This window comes from Chrysemys picta, chromosome 5, assembly GCF_011386835.1.
Source record: "Chrysemys picta bellii isolate R12L10 chromosome 5, ASM1138683v2, whole genome shotgun sequence".
NCBI lineage: Eukaryota > Metazoa > Chordata > Testudines > Emydidae > Chrysemys > Chrysemys picta.
Window position 1 is genome coordinate 111050560 of NC_088795.1, and position 19845 is coordinate 111070404.

General features: G+C 39.2%; 1 protein-coding gene across 10 annotated transcripts in view; it reads right to left on the reverse strand.

The window, feature by feature from the left end:
* SLIT2 (slit guidance ligand 2) overlaps positions 1-19845 on the reverse strand; it is a 437206-nt gene that overhangs the window by 154457 nt on the left and 262904 nt on the right. For all 10 annotated transcript variants that reach the window (XM_065598181.1, XM_065598179.1, XM_065598177.1 and 7 more), the window contains 4 exons: positions 11794-11865; positions 7451-7522; positions 3239-3402; positions 646-784 (listed from right to left, as the gene is read on the reverse strand). In XM_065598181.1, the coding sequence (XP_065454253.1) occupies positions 646-784; positions 3239-3402; positions 7451-7522; positions 11794-11865 (447 nt within the window). The remainder of the gene's footprint in view (positions 1-645; positions 785-3238; positions 3403-7450; positions 7523-11793; positions 11866-19845) is intronic.

Sequence of the window (19845 nt, forward strand, 5' to 3'; positions counted from 1 at the left end):
GCATGTAGTCATACAAACCAAATGCTGATATTAAAAGTAGTTGTATATTCCAAAAATACTCATCCTTTATAACATATGAAAAGATAATCCACCTTAACAGTACATATTATCTACTCCTCCCGCGCAGACACATCTTTTATCGCTTCTACAACTACAACACAGACCACATTCCTCAACTTTAAATCTGCCCTCTAAATTCGCCCTTTTGAGGATACTCCTTTACCAGCTACTTACTCCCAGCCCAACTAGTTGTGGATATTTGGTGTAGTGATTTATTGCACTGGGAATAGGTGGTTTGTTAAAAGGGATGACTGAAGGAAGGCACCCAAGGGGGCAAAGGTAAGGTTGTGGTGTGTTATCTGTGTTGAAAGGCTACTTAGGTGTAGAAATAACATCATCTATTTTAAGACCATTCTGTTTGCAATCTTAAAAACAGTTCTGTGACTAGTGTCCCTGTAATGAACCTATAACTGAAAATACAAGACTATAACAAATGGTTTCCTACACACCAAATATTTTGATTTCTGGTATATTCCAAAACACTCTTCCTATACAGTATATTACTTACCAGAGCAAATAAATATAAGTAGATAGAGGGAACACTACAGTTCTACAAGTTAATGGCAAAAAAGCAAGATAACCTACATTTCAGTAATAGTTTCTGGAAGATTGGTTGGGATCTCAGTAAGGCCTTTCCCACGACAGTCAACAATGTTGTTACTACAGGTACATGCAGTAGGACAATGCAAGACGCTGCAGGAGGGAGCCATAAAAGACTGATGACCTGGAACAGAAAACAAATTGCTTCTTCTAAAACTGCAGAATAGTCAAATAAAAGAAGTCTAGATCATTCCAACAGTGAACAATCCTATTTCTCCCTTCCCTACAAAATAACACACAGAGCTCTTAGAATAAACATGGCTACAAAATCAGTTACTTTGAGTTACATTAATTAATCTGAATAACACCTGCACATTAATTAGATTAACTGAATAATACCTGCATGTTGAACTAACTTGTAGAGCATGGAAGAGAAAATTCAGATTTACAGCTTTAACTCTTGCTTTCATAATTTCTTAGCTTGGTTAACATTCATATGTTCCAAAAACAGCTTGTTGCGCAAAAATATCTGGGCAAAATGAAATGCACTGAAGATACAGTATCAATCAAGATTTTCAACCATTTTTTTTCTTTTGTGGGTTTAAATATTTCTAAGTATCACTGATCTATTTCTTTTGTTTTTATGATAGTATTAAATAAAAATTGTTAATGGAAATGAATGAACTGTCCCATAAAAACCAAAACACCTCCTGAACAGGTAAATTCTATTGCATAACTACTTATTTAAAAATTACCTTTCAATGTATATATTCTATACCTGATGCAGACTCTTTATTCTCCTCTGACTACATACCCAGAATCCAAAAGCATTTCAAGTGAACCCCCTGGCCCAATACAGTTCAGTGGGAGTTTTGCCATTGGCTTCCATGGAATCAAGGTTTGACCCTGTGTGTTATTTCAGCCAAAAATGCAAAGATACCCCACAAAATCCTGATCACCCCTCATCTTGACTCATATTGCTGTAATTCATAACTAAATAGTTTCAAAGTTCATTGTGCCCTATGTTATCAAGGTTGGCATTTATATTCACTACATTTAAATGCAATATTCAGAAAGTAGATCATGAAGTATAATTTATACATATTATTGAAAATGCATAAATTGCACGTCCCCCAGTATAGTCAGTAAATTTAATTACTGTAGCTATTTAAATTCAGGAGGGTGAGAAACTGGGGAGGTTTTTGTTGTTTGTTTTGTTTTTGAAAGTTGGAGAAAATTTTGTAACCCACAGAAAATAGTTTGATGGCCCACTTTGGAATCATGACTGTAAGACTAACATGTCCTTCTCAATTCTCTAATGTCATACTTTCACCTAGAAACTTGTTCTACTGGCAATTAGAAACTAATTGCTCTGCATGTTCAGTATTTCAAACTTTAACAGATCCATTTTGTTAAAATTACACTAACAAAAAAGACTTGTATTTTGAGCTAGCAGTTTACAATATCTAAATTTCAGCATTATTCTGGAGTTACAAGAGAGCAAACAGGCAACTAAAACAAATATACCTATGCTACTGTTGTTACACTCCTAATGTAAAAAATATTCAAATTGATGTTATTGAATAAAAATAAATTGATCCAGGGCTAAGACGTGTATATCAAGGTGCAAAGTTATAAATCCCCCAAAATAGGGATTTACAATGGGAATGTTCAGAGATATTCACTTAAAGACAAATTCTCAGGTGTACGAACAGGGTTTCACTGAGATCCCTGCACATGCACCCAAAGGCAGAATCTGTGGAGCAAGGAGGCATTATACTCAAGTTGGGAATGCACTCATTAAGCCTTAGTCCTACAAGATTTATATGGATGGATCCTGGTGCTTGTGTGGTGCTCTATCGACATCAACGGGGCTCTGCTGGACACAAAGGTCTGCCTGCATGGTAAAACTCGCAGATCAGTGTTTAAATACAGCAGATACAGTTGCACATATGCTATTGTTCATAAGAATTTTGGGAACCAGAAACATTAACCAAAGTTTACAGATATTTTTCAATCCAAGTCTAAAACTATTAAAAAAAGAAACATGAACTTGCCTTCTTCCTCATCTATGAATGGATGGGGAAAAAATGAATAAAGAAAAAGTGGTTAGTACTGAACTGTTAGTCATTTCATTATTTCACTTCAGAAAACAACCAGAGTTGCTAAAGCATACAAATGGTATTCCAAAAGGGGTTCTTTGGGGAGTGGGGAATTTATGAAAACGGTTGAAAATACTGAAGTAGGGAACAAAGAGCCTGTAAATTAAAAAGAACAGAGAGTCATTCCATTTAGAAAGCTTCCTGACTGTCTCAAAATGTACATTTAGATTTCAATTTCATAGTCACCCATCTCCAAATATTTGTTTTTAGAAAGGTACGTATATAGTGTTGCTATGTATTTTGTGTGTGTGTGTGTGTGTGTGTGTGTATGAATCATTTACATAAAGTACATAGGAACACAATTACCCACATTAGAGCCATGTATATCTCCAAAATAACTGAACAGGTTTTCAAACAACATTTTTAGACTCCGTAGAGCTAGAAACAGCGTACAGTGCATATCATTACAATCTCTGTTAAACTGGTGTTAAACATGCATTAAATCAAAGCTCTGTTGCAGAATTTGTTTCCCTTACCACTGCAGACAAATTCTCGTTTTTGAACCTCTGCTACATTGTGTCCCCTCAGGTGGGATGGGCCCATACACTGTGTGTACAGGCCAACTCGGGGTCGCTGCCGCAGCCAATCGGATAGCCAAGCCAGGTGGCAATCACAGTAGAGATTATTCGAGTGAAGTCGACTGAATGAGAGGAAGCAAGTCAATATGTTTAAATTAGCAAAAAACCTGAGTGACAGAGTTTTACAGATCTGGAAGATTTACTAATAAGAAGTCCTTAATGAGGAATCGATCTTTTAAATTTTTCATTTGAAGCTGGAGAGTCACGTAGCTTTATTTATTAACATTTAAATAGCAAAAAGCCTTTTTAGGTTATTCTAATTAGTTTAATAAGAAACTAGGTTTGCTATCACAAAATTGAGTATCTACAGTTTCTTCCCTCTCTCCTAAAAGAGAAAAGCAAATACACCAGAGTTTGAAAACAGCTCTTGAATTCTTTAGCTTAGCTCTGTACAAAAGGCCAATAAATCAAAAAAGTCTAAAGTAGACTGGTTTATCACAGTAATATACTGACAACAAAAAAAGCTAATAAAAGATTTGGCTTCCAATTAGAGATATCAGTAAGTCTGGCTGTTATTAGTCTCTATAGAAACTACTTGCAAAATCCTTTTAGCAGGTCATATTCATTTTGCTGCTGAACAAGACAGAATAATAATGCAATATAAAACACCTTCTTTCACATCCCTTCCTGATTTTCTCTCCTTTTGTTTAATCACAGAAAAGGGGATTAGCTGCTTTTGGCTCCTAGGGACTCATATTCAAAGCAATGCCTGAAATTAAAAGACCAAATGGCAGTGAGTGAAGGAATTAAGTAAGTTGCCTCTCTGTTGGCAGAGACCTACACAAGATCATGGCTCCTTGCCAAGTGCCAAAAAGCACTTTGCCATTGATAAAATATCAGACAAATGTATTCACTAAATTAGGTAAATTACTTCAGCCTGGGTTTTTTGTTTTTTCAAACTAAAGAAAAGGACATTCAAAGCTATAAATCAAAACCTTACTCCCAGAATCATCCATAACAGAGTAATATCATTTTAGTCCTTTTTAGCTAATGTGCTCAATTCTAAGCAAATAATTGTAATGGATATTAAAAAAAACAGAACTCAGCTGAGAAAGCTAATTAACCCACTAAAACCCATTTAAGTAACATCAAAGCTGTGGAAACAACCAACAAAAGCAAGATGATTTAATTGATTCTTATTTCCATTCACAGAGGACTAAAAATTAAAGTTAAAATTGATGTATTTTCCTTAACTATTTTTATGATGTGTGGGTATTGTAGCAGAGAGATACAGCATACAATATGATGCATGCAATACATGGCCAGCACTGGGTAAGGACATAGTGTCTGATTCTGCACTTGCTTACATCAGTGCAAACCCAACAGTAACTCCATTGAAGGCAATGCAGTTACACATGTAATATCAGTGTAAGTGGGATTAGAGGGACAAATCTCTCTTTTGAATTGTCCTCTGGCTATTTATTGTTACAGCTAAATGTCACAGTTATGATGGAGGGCATTCTGTGTTGACTTTCTTTTGTTTATATAATAAATTTTAAGCTGAACAACCATCCCACAAAAATCTTTATGCAAGTTTGCAAAAGACTAAAATCACTCTTATAGTCTATTGCCTAAATGCCACTTGTACTGTTGAAATAAAGTTTAAGTAAATATATATAGTGAGGTATAGACACTGCTAATCGCACAAAACCGAACACCCCTGCCCCGCGTTCCCTGAGGCTCCACCCCTTCTCTGAGTCCCTGCTCCCACTCACTCCATCCCCCGCCCCCCGTCGCTCGCTCTCCCCCACCCTCATTCACTTTCACCGGGTTGGGAGGGGCTTGGTGTGCGGGAGGGGGTGAGGGCTTTGGCTGGGGGTGTGGGCTGGGCAAGGGGTTGGGGTTTGTGGGGGGGGAGGGCTCTGGCTGGGGATGCAGGTTCTAGGATGGGGCTGGGGATTAGGGGTGCAGGAAGGGACTCCAAACTGGGGCCGAGAGGTTCGGAGTGAAGGAAGGTGCTCAGGGCTGGGACCGGGAGTTGCAGTGCAGGAGGGGATGCGGGCTCCAGGGTGGGACCAGGGATGAGTGGTTTGAGGTGTAGGAGGGGGCTCAGGGCTGGGGCAGGGGGCTGGGGTGCAGAGTGTGGGCTCCAGGAGGGAGTTTGGGTGCGGGAGAGAGCTCAGTTCTGGGACAGGAGGTTGGGGTGCGGGAAGGGGCTCCAGCTGGAAATGTGGGCTCTGGGGTGAGGCCAGGGATGTGGGGTTTGGGGTGAAGGAGAGGGCTCAGGGCTGGGGCAGGGGGTTGGGGTACAGACTCGGAGGGAGTTAAGAGTACGGGAAGGGGATCAAACCTAGGGCAGAGGGTTGGGGTGCGGGAGGGAGGGAGTTCAGGTGCTTACCTCAGGTGGCTCCCAGTCAGCAGCACTGCGGGGCTAAAGCTGGCTCCATGCCTGCCCTAGCTCTGCGTGGCTCCCGGAAGCGGCCAGCATGTCCTGCTCCTCCTAGGCGGATGGGCCAGGCCACTCTGCATGCTGTCCGCGCCCAAAGGCGCCGCCGCCACAGCGCCCATTGGCTGTAGTTCCTGACCAATAAAAGCTGCGGAGCCGGTGCTGGGGGGGGGCAGGAACAGAACACGGAGCTTCCCTGATTGCCCCTTCACCTAGGGGCTGCAGGGACATGCTGGCCACTTCTGGGAACCGTGTGGAGCCAGGGCAGGCAGGGAGCCTGCCTTAGCCCTGCTGTGCCGCCGACCGGGAACCGACTGAGGTAAACGCCTGCACCCTGAACCCGGTTGAAAACTGGATGCCTGGCAACCCTAGGTGCACAGTCAGAATACATTATAAATACAACACCGACCACTGGCAGTCCATGGACTACACAGTTTAAGAACCACTGGATGAACCTAGAACCTGATCTTGAAAAAAATACTTAACTTTACACAGCTGACTATGCCCATTGATTTCACAATACTTGTGTAATCCAAAATGGCCTCCACATAAAAAAATAAAATAAATAAAAATAAATGAAATCAAGGCCATTTTGGGTTATATAAGTACCATCCATGGGCCTATATTGACCTTTTTTGTTTTCAAGCAAGCATCCCATTTACTTTCAATTTCACCCATCTTTCACTTCAGTGGGAGTTCTGCCTGGATCGGCCCTAAAATATTATATTATTATATGTTAATTATATAATAATTGTATGTTTTAAAAAAAGCCATCCTTAGTTTTTTGCATAAACTTAAAAAAAGGCTAGAACTTGAATGAATAGTTTCTTTGTTTCATTTTAGTAGCCTGAAGCATATGCTTATGTTTCAGTCATAACTGCTAAAAATTGGGACCTTAATGTAAATGCTGACACAACCTTAATTATAACAGCACTGCCAGTTGATGCTATAATTTTTTGTTACAAAGAATGTTGGAGAGCCAGTTTAGTTTAATTAGGTCTGCTAGCAGTGCAGTCATAAAAGCATAAAGATTTCCCATTTATCACATCTGACAGCCAATCAAAGATCCTTCCTTATTCTTAAATGAAATGTGACCTATTGAATAGCTCAAAGTAAAACATTTTTTTTTTCATTCTCAAATGCACCTATTTTTAGATATAGTTATAATAGGTTGACCAAATATCCCGATTTTATAGGGACAGTCCCAATTTTTGGTTCTTTTTCTTATATAGGCTCCTATTACCCCACCCCCGTCCCGATTTTTCACATTTGCTGTCTGGTCACCCTAAGTTATAATGTGCAGAGTAGAGTCTACCTTCTTCTCTAGATGGTGAAACTCCTGTATGGTGTGGAGGGCACTCCTGCAATTTGTGGCAGGATAGAGAAATGACCATGGCAGCTGCATTTCTGTGGATCCAGTGGCCCCAATACCCTGCACAACTGATACAAGGGTCTCTAGTTCATGGGTCTCACTTACTTCCCTTGGGTTGGGGGGTTTGTTAATTTTACCTCAAAGATTTCTCTGCAATTGATTCACATAGTGCCCTTATGCTGCTGGAGTGGATCTCAACCTAGAGATCTTTGAGTTGCACTTTTTCCCTTTCTTGCCCCCAAATCCATCTAGATGCCTTTTCGAACCACTAGCAGAACGTGTGTAGAAATAGTGAAGTGGTGAACACACTAGATTAACAGAACAGACAGCTATTGTCATTGGGACTACTTACAAGGTTCTGAGTTTGGGCATGTGGTTGAAACTTGCCACTGAAAGTCGAGTGATGTTGTTATTGTTGAGAGTGCTGTAAAATACAAAAAGATTCAACTTAGCATGCTGAAGTTATCAGGATTCCAGATATTGTCCAAACATTTCTGAAGAAAATTAGATACAAATTTGCTATGATTTTGGAGAAAATACAGCTAGTGCAGAATGCAGGGGCCTGCTTTTTAAAAGCGGGATTTCAGAAAAAGAGCGTTTACACCTGTGCTGTGTGAGCCGCCTTGGCTGCCAATGGATTCCAGATGAAGTGTTGGTATTTGACCTTTATGTCCCAAGTAATTCAAACCCCAGCTACCTGAAAGGCTGTCTCCCTGTCAGTCACTGCAAATGTTGAGATCATCTGAAGTATTAAAGGTGGGAATGCCATCCTAGTATAAAGCAGGGGACAGCTGGTGGCAGGACATTCTCAGAGAGGGATCCCCTGGTTCTGGAATTCACTTCACTCTCTGGTTCCTCAGGGCCCAGCTTTAATCACTTTGAAGACATGCTGCAAGATCCACTTGCCCCAGGTGGTCCTGGGAAGGATGACACGGAGGCTTACTGACACTATTTGGGAGATGAGGTTGGTAGTTGCCATGGAGAGTTGCAGGATGATTTTAGGTGACTTGTTCTGTATAAGGTATGGACCTCTTGGGAGCCTTAATATTTTACCAGAATAGTTCTATGTATGTTGTGCAATGTGCTTACGACTTGGCACAGGCACAGTGAATAAATCTAAGTAAATAAATACTTGGTTAGCAAAGAGTTGTCTTAGCATACATTAATTGCAAAGAGAATGAGTAATAATGTATGAAAACTTTATGAAATATCTTGCATTTAACTATTATCTTTAGTTTGATATAAAAAGAAGACAAGCTTGACTCTAGAACAAAGATTTAAAGAGTTAATATTCCCCCATATTTTTGTCTTACAACTTGTTTATTTGAAAAGGTTATTTTGCACTTTAGCTGATCAACTCTAATGAACTGAGAATTCCATTGGCTGAATCTTTGCGCTCCTTTTTGAAAAAGCAAGTGTTTCAGTTGTATTTTTTAAAAACACAAAGCATAATTTTCATAATTTGTGCTGGTTTCTCAAGACTTTTGCATTAAAAGTTCAAAGTACTTCTGAAACACACAAGGGTAAATTGCCAGCACCATAAATGGAATCAGGTTGAGCACCTCCAATTAGCTTTAATGGTAGCTATGTGAGTTAATTTCTGGTGCAATGTGTTGCAAATTTACCTCAGTGTGCTTACTGATTTCTGTTCCTAAATGTTCTCTTCACCCACACACAAGGTAACTCCTCTGTGTGCCCTGAGGGGTACAGAAACCAAAGAGGAGTAGAATCAGGAAGAAAGGAAAAAAAGATGACAAGGACATGTGCCCTACTTGAAAGAAGTGACATTTTGCATAGGGCTAGTGCAAAGGTGAGACTGCCAGAAAAGGGTCTAAAATGGTAATATGATCACTGTCTTTATATGACTCTCTGTCACAATGTCCAAATGAAAAATATACATTTCCTATGACTCTCCCTGCATGACTTATTAATGGGTGACTTCAAAGGTGCACCTTTTTAAAAAAGGAAATGCAAACCAGTGAGGATTTATGCAGTTCTTATACTACTTAAATAGAACAGATTTTATAAACATTTTTAATGATCAATATCGTATTTCTGGTGTTTGGTTATTTAACTAATTCTTTCTTTCTTTGACTGTTCTTGTATTCCTCTTATGTTGCACCAATTTAATTCTGTGGATTTAATTGCTGCAGTACAGCAAAACAGTAGCTAGTAGTAACTTAACGGATTAGACCATAAACAATTCCATCTAATAACCCAAATCTGTGGCTTTCATTAAAGGGACACTGCCAACTTAAAAAAAAATCATGCTTCTATGTGAAATATTTTCAACTACTGTTACACATAACCCCCAAAATTCTGATGGCTGAAAGAGATTAAAGAAAAGATAATGTTTCTATTTTTGCAGTTTGTTTACTTTTTGAACTTAACAGCATTGTGTGAATTGCCAGGATCACCCCTGCATAATCAGTTTCCCCCATTTGCTTCAGTCACACAGCTGCAGCGGAGAGAAAAACATTTTAAAAAATAGGAAATTTGACTTAAAGCCACAGAAATTTTCTTGAGGATTCACTGCCAGTAGTAGTATCTGAAACTACTTTTAACTCTTCTTTTGAATTGTCTAGATTTCATGTTGACTGCATCCCTTTAATTATAACCACCTCTGAACCTCCGCAATGTTACCAAAGTTTCCAATGATGGAAAGTTTTTTTTTTTTGTTCAGAACTGTACAAGACGTGTCACTTCAGCAAAAATTTTAAAACACGATTCAATCAGGGTACAGGACATACTAAAAGCTCTATTATACACTTGTATTTTGATAGAAGATACGCATTCCATGCACAATATTCATATAGACAGAATAAATCCAATCAAATGCAAAACCAATATATTTAGCTTTCCTAATTATTCAATGTACATTAGGCTATTGACTGACCTGAATATCTTCTTCATTTTTTTTTTACTTTTATTTATTTATTAGACAATATTCCTGCTGTGAAGGTGCAATTTACAGTTCCATTCAACATATTTGTCTCAACCTTGTTTGTAATTTAAGTTCTTCTATAATATTGTTTATTGAATCAAATGGTTTAATTCAAGAGTCCAATTTATTTACATATTTAACTAATGGTAATAACATATTTATATTCAGGCACAAAATACTGCAAGATTACCTGCCTTTGTGGTGCAATACTACTAATTTGTACGGATTTGATTCTGTGCCCATTGAAATCTATGGGATTTTTTACCAGTTTTGATCAGTAAAAATAATGGCAGTAAAGCAGCACAAATAATATTTGATTTAATTAAAATACACATTCAAAATTCATTTCTTTTGGACATATATAAAATGCAGTCTTAAAGGAGGCTATATATTTAAAATAAGGTAAGATGATAACCGCCCTAACCAGCACTATGAAAATATAAGTTACCCTGTGATACAGGTGAGTTCCTTGGAAAGTGCGGATAAAAATCACACACTTGTATAAATGGTATTCTAAAATACCACCCATTTATATACTTTACAATTCACATATGTTAATATCAAATAAGCAGTGTATTTTAATACATTTTTAAAAAGACAAAGCAACATTTGGGTTATCTGGTTACTTGACTCTAATGACTTAAAACCAAGAAATGTGATTAAAATATTAAAAATTAAAAACAAATAGTCACAACTATCCACTCATAGTAATCATAGATTAGCTCAATAGCTGCTGAATAACTGCCACCTTTTCCCTAAGTTGCTCACATTTTATCCTTTGGAGTCTAGCCATAAAAAGATAATGTGTGTTCTCAGAAAAGCTTCTTGATTTTACATAATTACTAACAAAAATTAAGTTAAGACTTAACGCTCTCTCCTCCCACCAATTTAATTTAGCTTTGGGTTTCCAAGTCGTCTGAAGCAAGGGTGATTTAAAACGACATCCAGAGAAGCACTATTATTGATAGAGAACAAAGTATCCTGCTTTCTTTAAATGTATAAAAGTAACCAAGGAATGTGACACTTTCAATGACAGAAGAAATATTTAAAGAATGTACCCTGCGCCTCAAATTCTTTGGGAATTAGACTTTTTACTCATCATAGTTACTATTTTCAGGTCAAGGGTCATTGTAGATTATTTTGTTACCTTTATCGTCATTTGACAGCAATTTCAACGTGAGAAAAAAGTAAGCAAGACAACGTGCAACCCAATCCTTCAATCAATGCCATAAATAGGTTGTGTATAAAAAAATCAGTTGTAAAGCATTTAATAATGGATGGACAGGCTACATATCAGATATCACAGTTCTGTTTACTGAAAAAGTAGCTGGGTGAAAACAGTTAGCATTACAAATGTATTCAAGATATTTATCATTTTGATATAAAGAGGCAGATAGAGGTTAGCTACATCAGATTACATAACAAAAGCAATATTAAAGTGTGTAGCACTTCAACAATGAAAAATATTTTACAAAAATAAAGGGATGCATTAGTACTTATTTTTTTCAGGAAGTGTCTCTTTCTTACAATACATGTCATCTGATTATTTTGTGAAATACTTTTCTGGGTGAGCAAAATAATATGTCTTTATATATATATTTACCATTTTACAACACATCACAGTGGATTATTTTAAGATATCTTTTCACTAGACCATTTTGTCACCAGGCTGCAGCTAGCAGATAAGCTTTTACATTAGTACTCCCTAGATACTGAGCTCCCGTTAAAAGTAAGATACAAGCAATACTTACAGCACTTCCAGGTCGCGTAGAGCCCTAAATGCCCCATCTTCAATACAGCTGATCTGGTTGTAATCCAGTTGCCTGTTAAACAGATTACGAGGGTATAGGTAAAAGAGATGAACGCCGCGTAAGAAAGCCTCCTAAAGGGTCTGTGTAGCTAGGCCACAGTAACTGAAACGCTCTCACAAATACACTCATCTGCTTAAGAATGTCACACGCCATTCTGGCCTTGATGCTGCCACTGAAATCTCTTTTTGTTCTGAACTGTCTGCGCAAAACAGCAGCTCTGGGAAAGCTCCAGTAAATAATAACTGCACCTTATATTAAATGCCAAAGGAATGCAATTTCATTACATCAAGAAAAGCTATCCATTAAAAGCTCTCAGCGTCATCTCACTGAAACAATTTCATTAAGGTAAAGGACTGTAAATCACTTAATGTCACATGCATCCCCTCAGTGACCTAACAGAATCCATTTATCAGAGAAGACCAGCTGCATGTTAATTTCACTATCCTTGGCAAGAAGGAGCAAGAGAGACCACTTTTAGGGTTTTTTAAAGGCAGTTTCCTTCTACAATTGTTCTAAATGAAGAAACAACATTGTCCTACGGCATGCACATTTGCTTAGTTACACTCTTTAATTCTGCTCCAAATATATCTAGCATTTGTTCTGCAATAACCTTCAGTGTATGATTTTTGCATAGTTTGTATTCTTTGTAATTATATGCAGATAGGATGTAATAAAGGAGCCCTTGAATTCTGGAAATAAAACTCAGCAATGCCATCCCATACATTATTAATCTTTAAGTATTAAGTTATGAAAAATTTACAATCATTTCTCTGAAGGATGTTATTCCTTTTTTCAACTCAAAACATTAATACAATACATACTACATGACTCCTCTAAAAAAAGAAAGATACACTTTGCTGAAATTAACAACCACTCAGATACGAAATCCACGTTTCTACGCAGCTGAACAACACTAAGAATATGAGCATTATACAAATGAACTTTGCCCCTTGTGTTTCTCATTACATACTACCTATCAGAGCTAATAAGGCTTTTACTAAAGCACTTTCCGAGATTTTTCTGAACCTGTGGTAACCCTTTACTTGGATAAGAAATCATTACATCTTTGTTCATTGTAATATAGCAACTTTTACATGGCCTCTGAAGTTTCATATGTATTTTTTGTTTTAGTTTCTAGTAAACAAAAACACTATACTATTGTAGCTGTACTGGAACAGTGTTTCTGTTTACTAGAAACTAAAACCAAAATATAATTTCCTGAACACGTTGTTTAATCATTTTGGCACAATATTTGTACTGCAGTGTGTTTTTCTTTAAACCTATGTTCCTAAGACCTCTTTTGATTTTAACTAATTAATTTCATTTAACAATTATGTTAATAGCCTTTTTATTTTAAAGAGGCAAAATATATCTACAGTACTATTGTCTAACCTCTGGAACAATTTATCAAAGCCATTTAAATTAGTACAATGGCATGAAATGTTACCCTTGACACAACACAAGAGAAATTGTTTCCAGACAAATTGGCAAATTCTTTTAATGCCATCAAATTTGCCTAATGCAGTCTGCAGGTTAATCTGTAAAAGGGTGAGCTGTATGTTTGCCCATATCTTATTATCCTTAGCTGTCAATGTATAAATCAGTGCTGACACAGCTTCTTCTAAATCATCCATATTATACACAAAGGGAAAGCTTTAGCAGTAGGGAAAGCACTCTAGCAAATCTTGTCCTACAAGAACTGAAAGGCAGATTGCTTCTACTAAACTGGCAGCAATTGAGGTGCACCTGAAAAGTTTTGGACCTTTTCTTTTAGTGACACATTCATAACACTGCTATTGTTAAGGGCAAGTTGCCATTTCCAGCCTAACCCATATTTTTCCATAGGTTTCCAACACAGCTGCTTTTGTTCACCTGGGGCTGAAACATGGCGTGAAACTAATCGGATGAAATACATTTTTCTTCACAAGAAATAATGCTTAATTTTTAAAAAAAATTATCTAAAAAGTAGTGTTTCCTGTTTCTTTTAGATGATTGGCTATCTGTTGTGACTAAATGTGGATCAAAAGGTCAGAAACACATTAAGCAGTTAGCATGGAAAACAGCTTTTTAAACCATTAAGTTATTTAGCTTTGAAAAGTGCTATCTAGTTTATCCTATTTGTATTGAGTTGCAGATATCCACCATACATAATCATATAATTCAATGGTTTCACTAATGGTAAATTCTGATAGACAAAACTGTAGAACTTATATAATGTCATTGACAGTGTATATTGTTACACTGGGACTGGTAGTGTTGAGGAATGATGAAGTTTATGGATAAGGTTGACTTCTGATTTCAGGGTAGTAACCTGGGCCAGAGTTAAGGCTATCTGAAGACCCCTCAGCGTCCACTTTTATACTGCCCAGCTGTTATTTGTTTTTAATATGTTAACTTTCTAAAAAGCACTTTTTAAAATCTACAGTGTTGTTGTAAAGCTTCCTACCTCTGTTAAGTATCAGAGGGGTAGCCGTGTTAGTTTGGATCTGTAAAAAGCAACAGAGAGTCCTGTGGCACCTTTAAGACTAACAGATGTATTGGAGCATAAGCTTTCGTGGGTGAATGCCCACTTCGTCAGATGCAACTAACCTCTGTTAAGTTAGTGAAGCATATCTGCAATCTTAACTTGATTTTAAAGTGCTTTGAGAATTTCTTTAGCTCTTTTCGAATGATTACAAATTCCTCCAAAATAGGAGTCTGTATGGAGGCTGCTAGCTGAGTAGGAATGGACTTGCTACCCCACAGACCATACTCATCCTTGCACAGCTTATTTCATCCCACTCAAACTTTCACCCCAGGTGGCTCCATTTCCCGTACCCTTGACTAGTGGTTCTCAACCTGTGGCCTGTGGGCTGCTTGCAGCCCAATCAGCACAGAGATGCGGCCCATGTAATATCCTCAGGGCCAAACAGGTAGTATTGGATGTGGCCCACAATGGTAAATAGATTGAGAACCCCTGCCCTTGACAGTCACTATTTTTTCCCCCATTTGCCCCTTTTACTGTCCCTTCCCTATATTATGGCTATTTACATCAGGCAATGTGTTTTTTGTAAAGTTCACAGGATTCCTAATGTCATTTCTCATTCTTAAAAACCTTTCGGTTGCTTGGGAGAATTAACTCATTTTTGCATCCATATCTGCAGTGTTACCTGGATACTTCCTGTATTTAATACATAGCATTTTTTAAAATGTTACAGCAATGTTAATTAATTGCAAAGGCAAAGTTGTGAAGTTTTTAAGGGCTATATAAAATTTATGTAGCTTTATCCTGTAGTCTTATCAATACATCACATGCAAAACATGCTCTTAATAAAACATTATTAGTTATCATAATCATGCACATTGACTGTGGACTTCTATTTTCCCCCACTCCTTTTTACTTTTACATATCTTTAATGTTTAGAGCTAAAAAACAAAAATTAAAAAATCCTCAAAAATCTAATGTTCAATGTCAGAATATCTATGTACATTTAAGAATTGATATCTATCTTCATACAAAAGAAATTTACACCCTATGCCACCAACACAATAGCATACTAAAAGTCCATAGTTCATGGAGGTTGAGATAAATTGACAATTTAAAGTGAAGTTTTCTACTTCTCTCTCCTTCTGTTCCTCAGGGCTTGAAAATATTCTGTTTTGTAATGTAAGAATGGAGACCATGCACCATTAAAGTTGTTCAGTTTGTACTGAAATGAATGAATCCAGGCTTCATTTCTTAATGCACTGCTTAATAAGTCACTGTAAAAGTCAGAAACTGATGTCCATCTCTTTACCGTGCTTACGTGACAGGAGCAACATTCTTATAAACCTTTGCATTTTCACATTTACTATTCCTTAGATCATTCCTTGGGTGTGTGGAGGGAGGGGGACAATACTTGTCATTGCAGTATTATTTTTGGAAACAGTTACTATTTTCTACTAATTTGTCTGCATTTTGAGATAGAATTAAATTATGTTTACTCAATTGCCTTTTCTGTTGCAATTTCCCCAATTCCGTTTATAAGGCAGTAATTTCATGGCACATAATCTGGAAAGAATGTAACAGAATCTATATAAGATTTTTGTACTGAGTTTCCATCAAATTACAGACAATAGGACTGTATCTATCTGATTCTACTCTTCTTTCATATGAAAGAAAAAATGCTTTCCTCCCATTTATCTGCATGGTTTATTTTGTTCAAACTATGTAAGCTTTTATTTAAAAAAAATCTATAATTCATTTTCACTGAAAATCGAGGAATAAAACTGTTACTAAAATAAGATGTGTGTCAAGTTATTGATCTTTTTATTTCTGTTAAAGCTAAACAGCTGGCACGATGGATACATCCTTTAAGTATGGCATTTGGGAATAAAAACTGCTTTTTAATAACTAAATAAAGTCCTCTACATAATACCCTCCAATCCAACAAAAGTCACTAATGTTGTCTGGGAGCAGAAGAACAAAATAAAACAAGTTCAGAGTTTTGAAGTCCAAACATTTTGGAAGTATGATAAGTCAAAAATGTAAGAATATGTATGCGAGATGTAAACAACTTTTGTTTTTGAATGGTAAAATCTCAAATTTACTGTGCCCATTTTTTTCACAAATTTTCTATAAAAATTCTAACCTGCACTAAACATTCAGATGAATATTAAAGGTAAATGTGTGGGTCAAAATCAGGCTTATAATGGGCAACTAGCCACACCTTCAACTATGTGAAGACTATCACGTCTCCATCATCTAGAGATATCTCAACAGAATTGTATTATATAGGTCTTAACACAATGGAGGCCACAACAGATGCTATTCACATATGGTATGTTTTTAGTTTATCAAAAATGAAAGGTAGGCAGTTGGGGAAAGTGATTTACCTGTCAGTAAACATGGGAAAATATTATTTATTATTTGTATCACCATTGTGCCTAGGAACCCTAGCCATGGACCAAGACCCCATTGTGGTAGGTGCTGTACAAAAAGAACAAAAAGACATCCTGGCCCTGCAAGAGTTTACAATCTAAATAGACAGAAGAGACACATGATGCAGGGGGAGTGGTAGACTGAGCGGTTTCCAGATTTCTAGAGAAGAAGAGGGTGCCACAGTGTATGACTGGTTATGCACTTTACTCTTAGAGCAAAGGAGGTCCTTACTGTGCTTTACCTCCACTTATTACCATTTGATAAAGCTCCACTTGGTTGGATCAACAGTTATTTCAACATTCTTCTAGGAGCTGAAAACTGCTTTGAATGTCCTTTTGCTGTGGTAGTGTAGATACTGACATCCTCATCTGGTCATAGGGCAGTGAAGCAGCAGACCAAAATAACTTTAGGTAGTTCTATTTGGCAACTGATTACACAACCCACAAGTTATGCAGCAGGTAAATTATGTCATCGGTGTGACTTCATATCAAGTGACAATACTGGATAACAAAACAGTCTCATGGCAAGTGTGTAATTTTTTGGGAAATGCACAATTAGTTAGTTTGGCATGTGACATCATTCAATAGATATCCCCCAGGAATACTTCTGTTGTGGCCTTGTGTTTAAAGATCAATTAAAAGACTTCTGCCTGTGGAACAACTCCCCTTAAATGATAAATTAATTATCAACAAATATCCTGGCAAGGACACAACTGCTTTGGTTCATGACATGATTAAGTTAGGCCTTGTCTACACTGGCAAGTTTCTGAGAAGTAAAACAGCTTTCTGTGTTGTAACTCCTGAGGTGTACACACTGCCAAACCACTCTTTGCACAGAAACTGCACAGTTGCAGTGCTGTAAAAAAATAATGCCGCGAAGAGCTTTCTGCGCCGGGGCTACAGCCAGGGGTGGCAGTCGCCTAGGGCGCCAGGATTTGGGGGGGGCAGCAATTTGGCGGCGGGGGGTCCTTCCGCGCTCCGGGTCTTCCGCGGCAATTCTGCGGTGGGTCCTTCACTCGCTCCGAGACCTGCCGCCAAAGTGCCCCGAAGACTGGGAGCGCAGAAGGACCCCTGCCGTAGAATTGCTGACGACAACTGGGAGTGCGGAAGGACCCCCGCCTAGGGCACCAAAAACCCTGGCACCGCTCCTGGCTACAGCGCTGAGGTGCCAGTATAGACACTGTGGCAATTACAGCACTGCGATTGGCCTCTGGGAGGTGTCCCACAATGCCTGTTCTCGCCTCTCTGGTCATCGGTTTGAACTCTACTGCCCTGCCCTCAGCTAACCATCCGTCATCCCCACCCCTTAAATTCCTTAGGAATTTTGCAAGTCCCCTTCCTGTTTGCTCCGTGACATGTGCAGTGGTCTCAGCTCATCTTTCTAGGTGACCATGCCTGCTCCACACACCAGGCAATCCCCCGCTTGGAGCAATGCCGAGCTCCTCGACCTCATCAGCATTTGGGGAAGAGGAGACTGTCCAGTCCCAGCTGCGCTCCGGCCAGAGGAATTATGATACCTATGGACAGATTTCACGATGCATGACAGAAAGGGGCCATGACCGGGTCGCACTTCAATGCAGGGTCAAAGTGAAGGAGCTGCGGAACGCCTACCACAAGGCGCGGGAGGCAAACCGCTGCTCCGGTGCTGTGCCCATGAGCTGCCAGTTCTACAAAGAGCTGGACTTGATACTCGGTGCTGACCACACCTCCACTGCGAAGGCCACTGAGGATACTGCGGTGGCTCATATGCCAGTCAAGAGTGGACCAAGCCAGGAGGAGGAAATCTTGGTCAAGGATGTGAAGGGGGAGGGGGACTCAGAGGCAGAGGATGACTCGGAAATAAGAGATGCATGCAGCCTGGAGCTCTTCTCTACCCCAGAGGAGGCTAGCCAGTCACAGCTGTTGGATTTTGGGGAAGCACAAACAGGAGAGGAGGCCCCTGGTAACTGGCTTTGATTTTGCAAATCACTGAAGCGAGCTGTTGGGGGCAGGACAGTTGCAGAAAGAAGGCTTGTGTCTGTGTGCTGTACGTACCATCACATGCTAGTCTGAGTGGCGGAACAGGCTGTTGATTGACTCCCTCACTTCACGGGAATCTGCCTCAGAGACCTCCAGAAAACTCTCATTGAGATACTGGGCAATCCACTGCTGCAGAACTTTGGCCGAGCTGCTTTGTTTCTTGCCCCATTAAGGGTAACTTTACCACGCCCCTCTGTCGTCAGTGGGGGGTGGGGAGGGAGGAAGGGCGAACTGCATAAGTGCCAGAGCGGAAGCCACCATCTTGAAGACGACCCTCCCTTGGTTCCCTGCTCACCCTCAGCAGCAAGATATCTTCCATAATGAACACAGCCTGTGGAAAATGTGGTGACAGGAATGATTATAAGGCCCCCCTACAATGCTAGTTCTCCCCAAGAGCCACATACCCGGTGTACAGTACGGTCCTGGAACACTGTTTTCCCCTTCCCTGCAGTTACTCACCATTTTGGGGGTCTTGCGGCTCATGTGTGCTTGCCTGGGGTCAGCCAGTTAGTGACAGGTATGTGAACAGTGTCTGTGTTTTAAATCAGTTGTCCGTGAGTTGCAAACAATACTGCTTTTGTAAAATGTTGCATTTTGGCTTCACAGATATGACCTTGGGAGCCTCTTTGTTATCGCCAACTGAACGGCTGGGCAGAATTAGAAAGCGGCCACAAAGAACTAAAGAGGACTTTCTGCGTGAGGTCATGATGCACTCTGCGGCCGAAAAACAATAATTGAAGGAGTGGTGGGACGGTGAGAAGAGGGACTGAAAGGAGAATGCGGTGCGCCAGAATGAAGCGGCTCTTAAACGTTATGAAGCACCAAGCGGACACACTCCAGGTGATACTAACACACAAACCGACCAGCTGAGCGCCCACCCTCCTGCAGCCACTGTCCAAAACTCTTTCCCCTGAGCCCCTCAGGCACCACCAACACACTCCTATCAACCTATAGGCTCTAGTCTGTACCCGCTGCATTCCACTTCTGTCCTGTCACAATCCAGCCCTGCGGACTCCCACTACCCACTGCACTTAACACCCGTCCCTCTGCAGTTTAGCCCTGCTGAAGTACAGT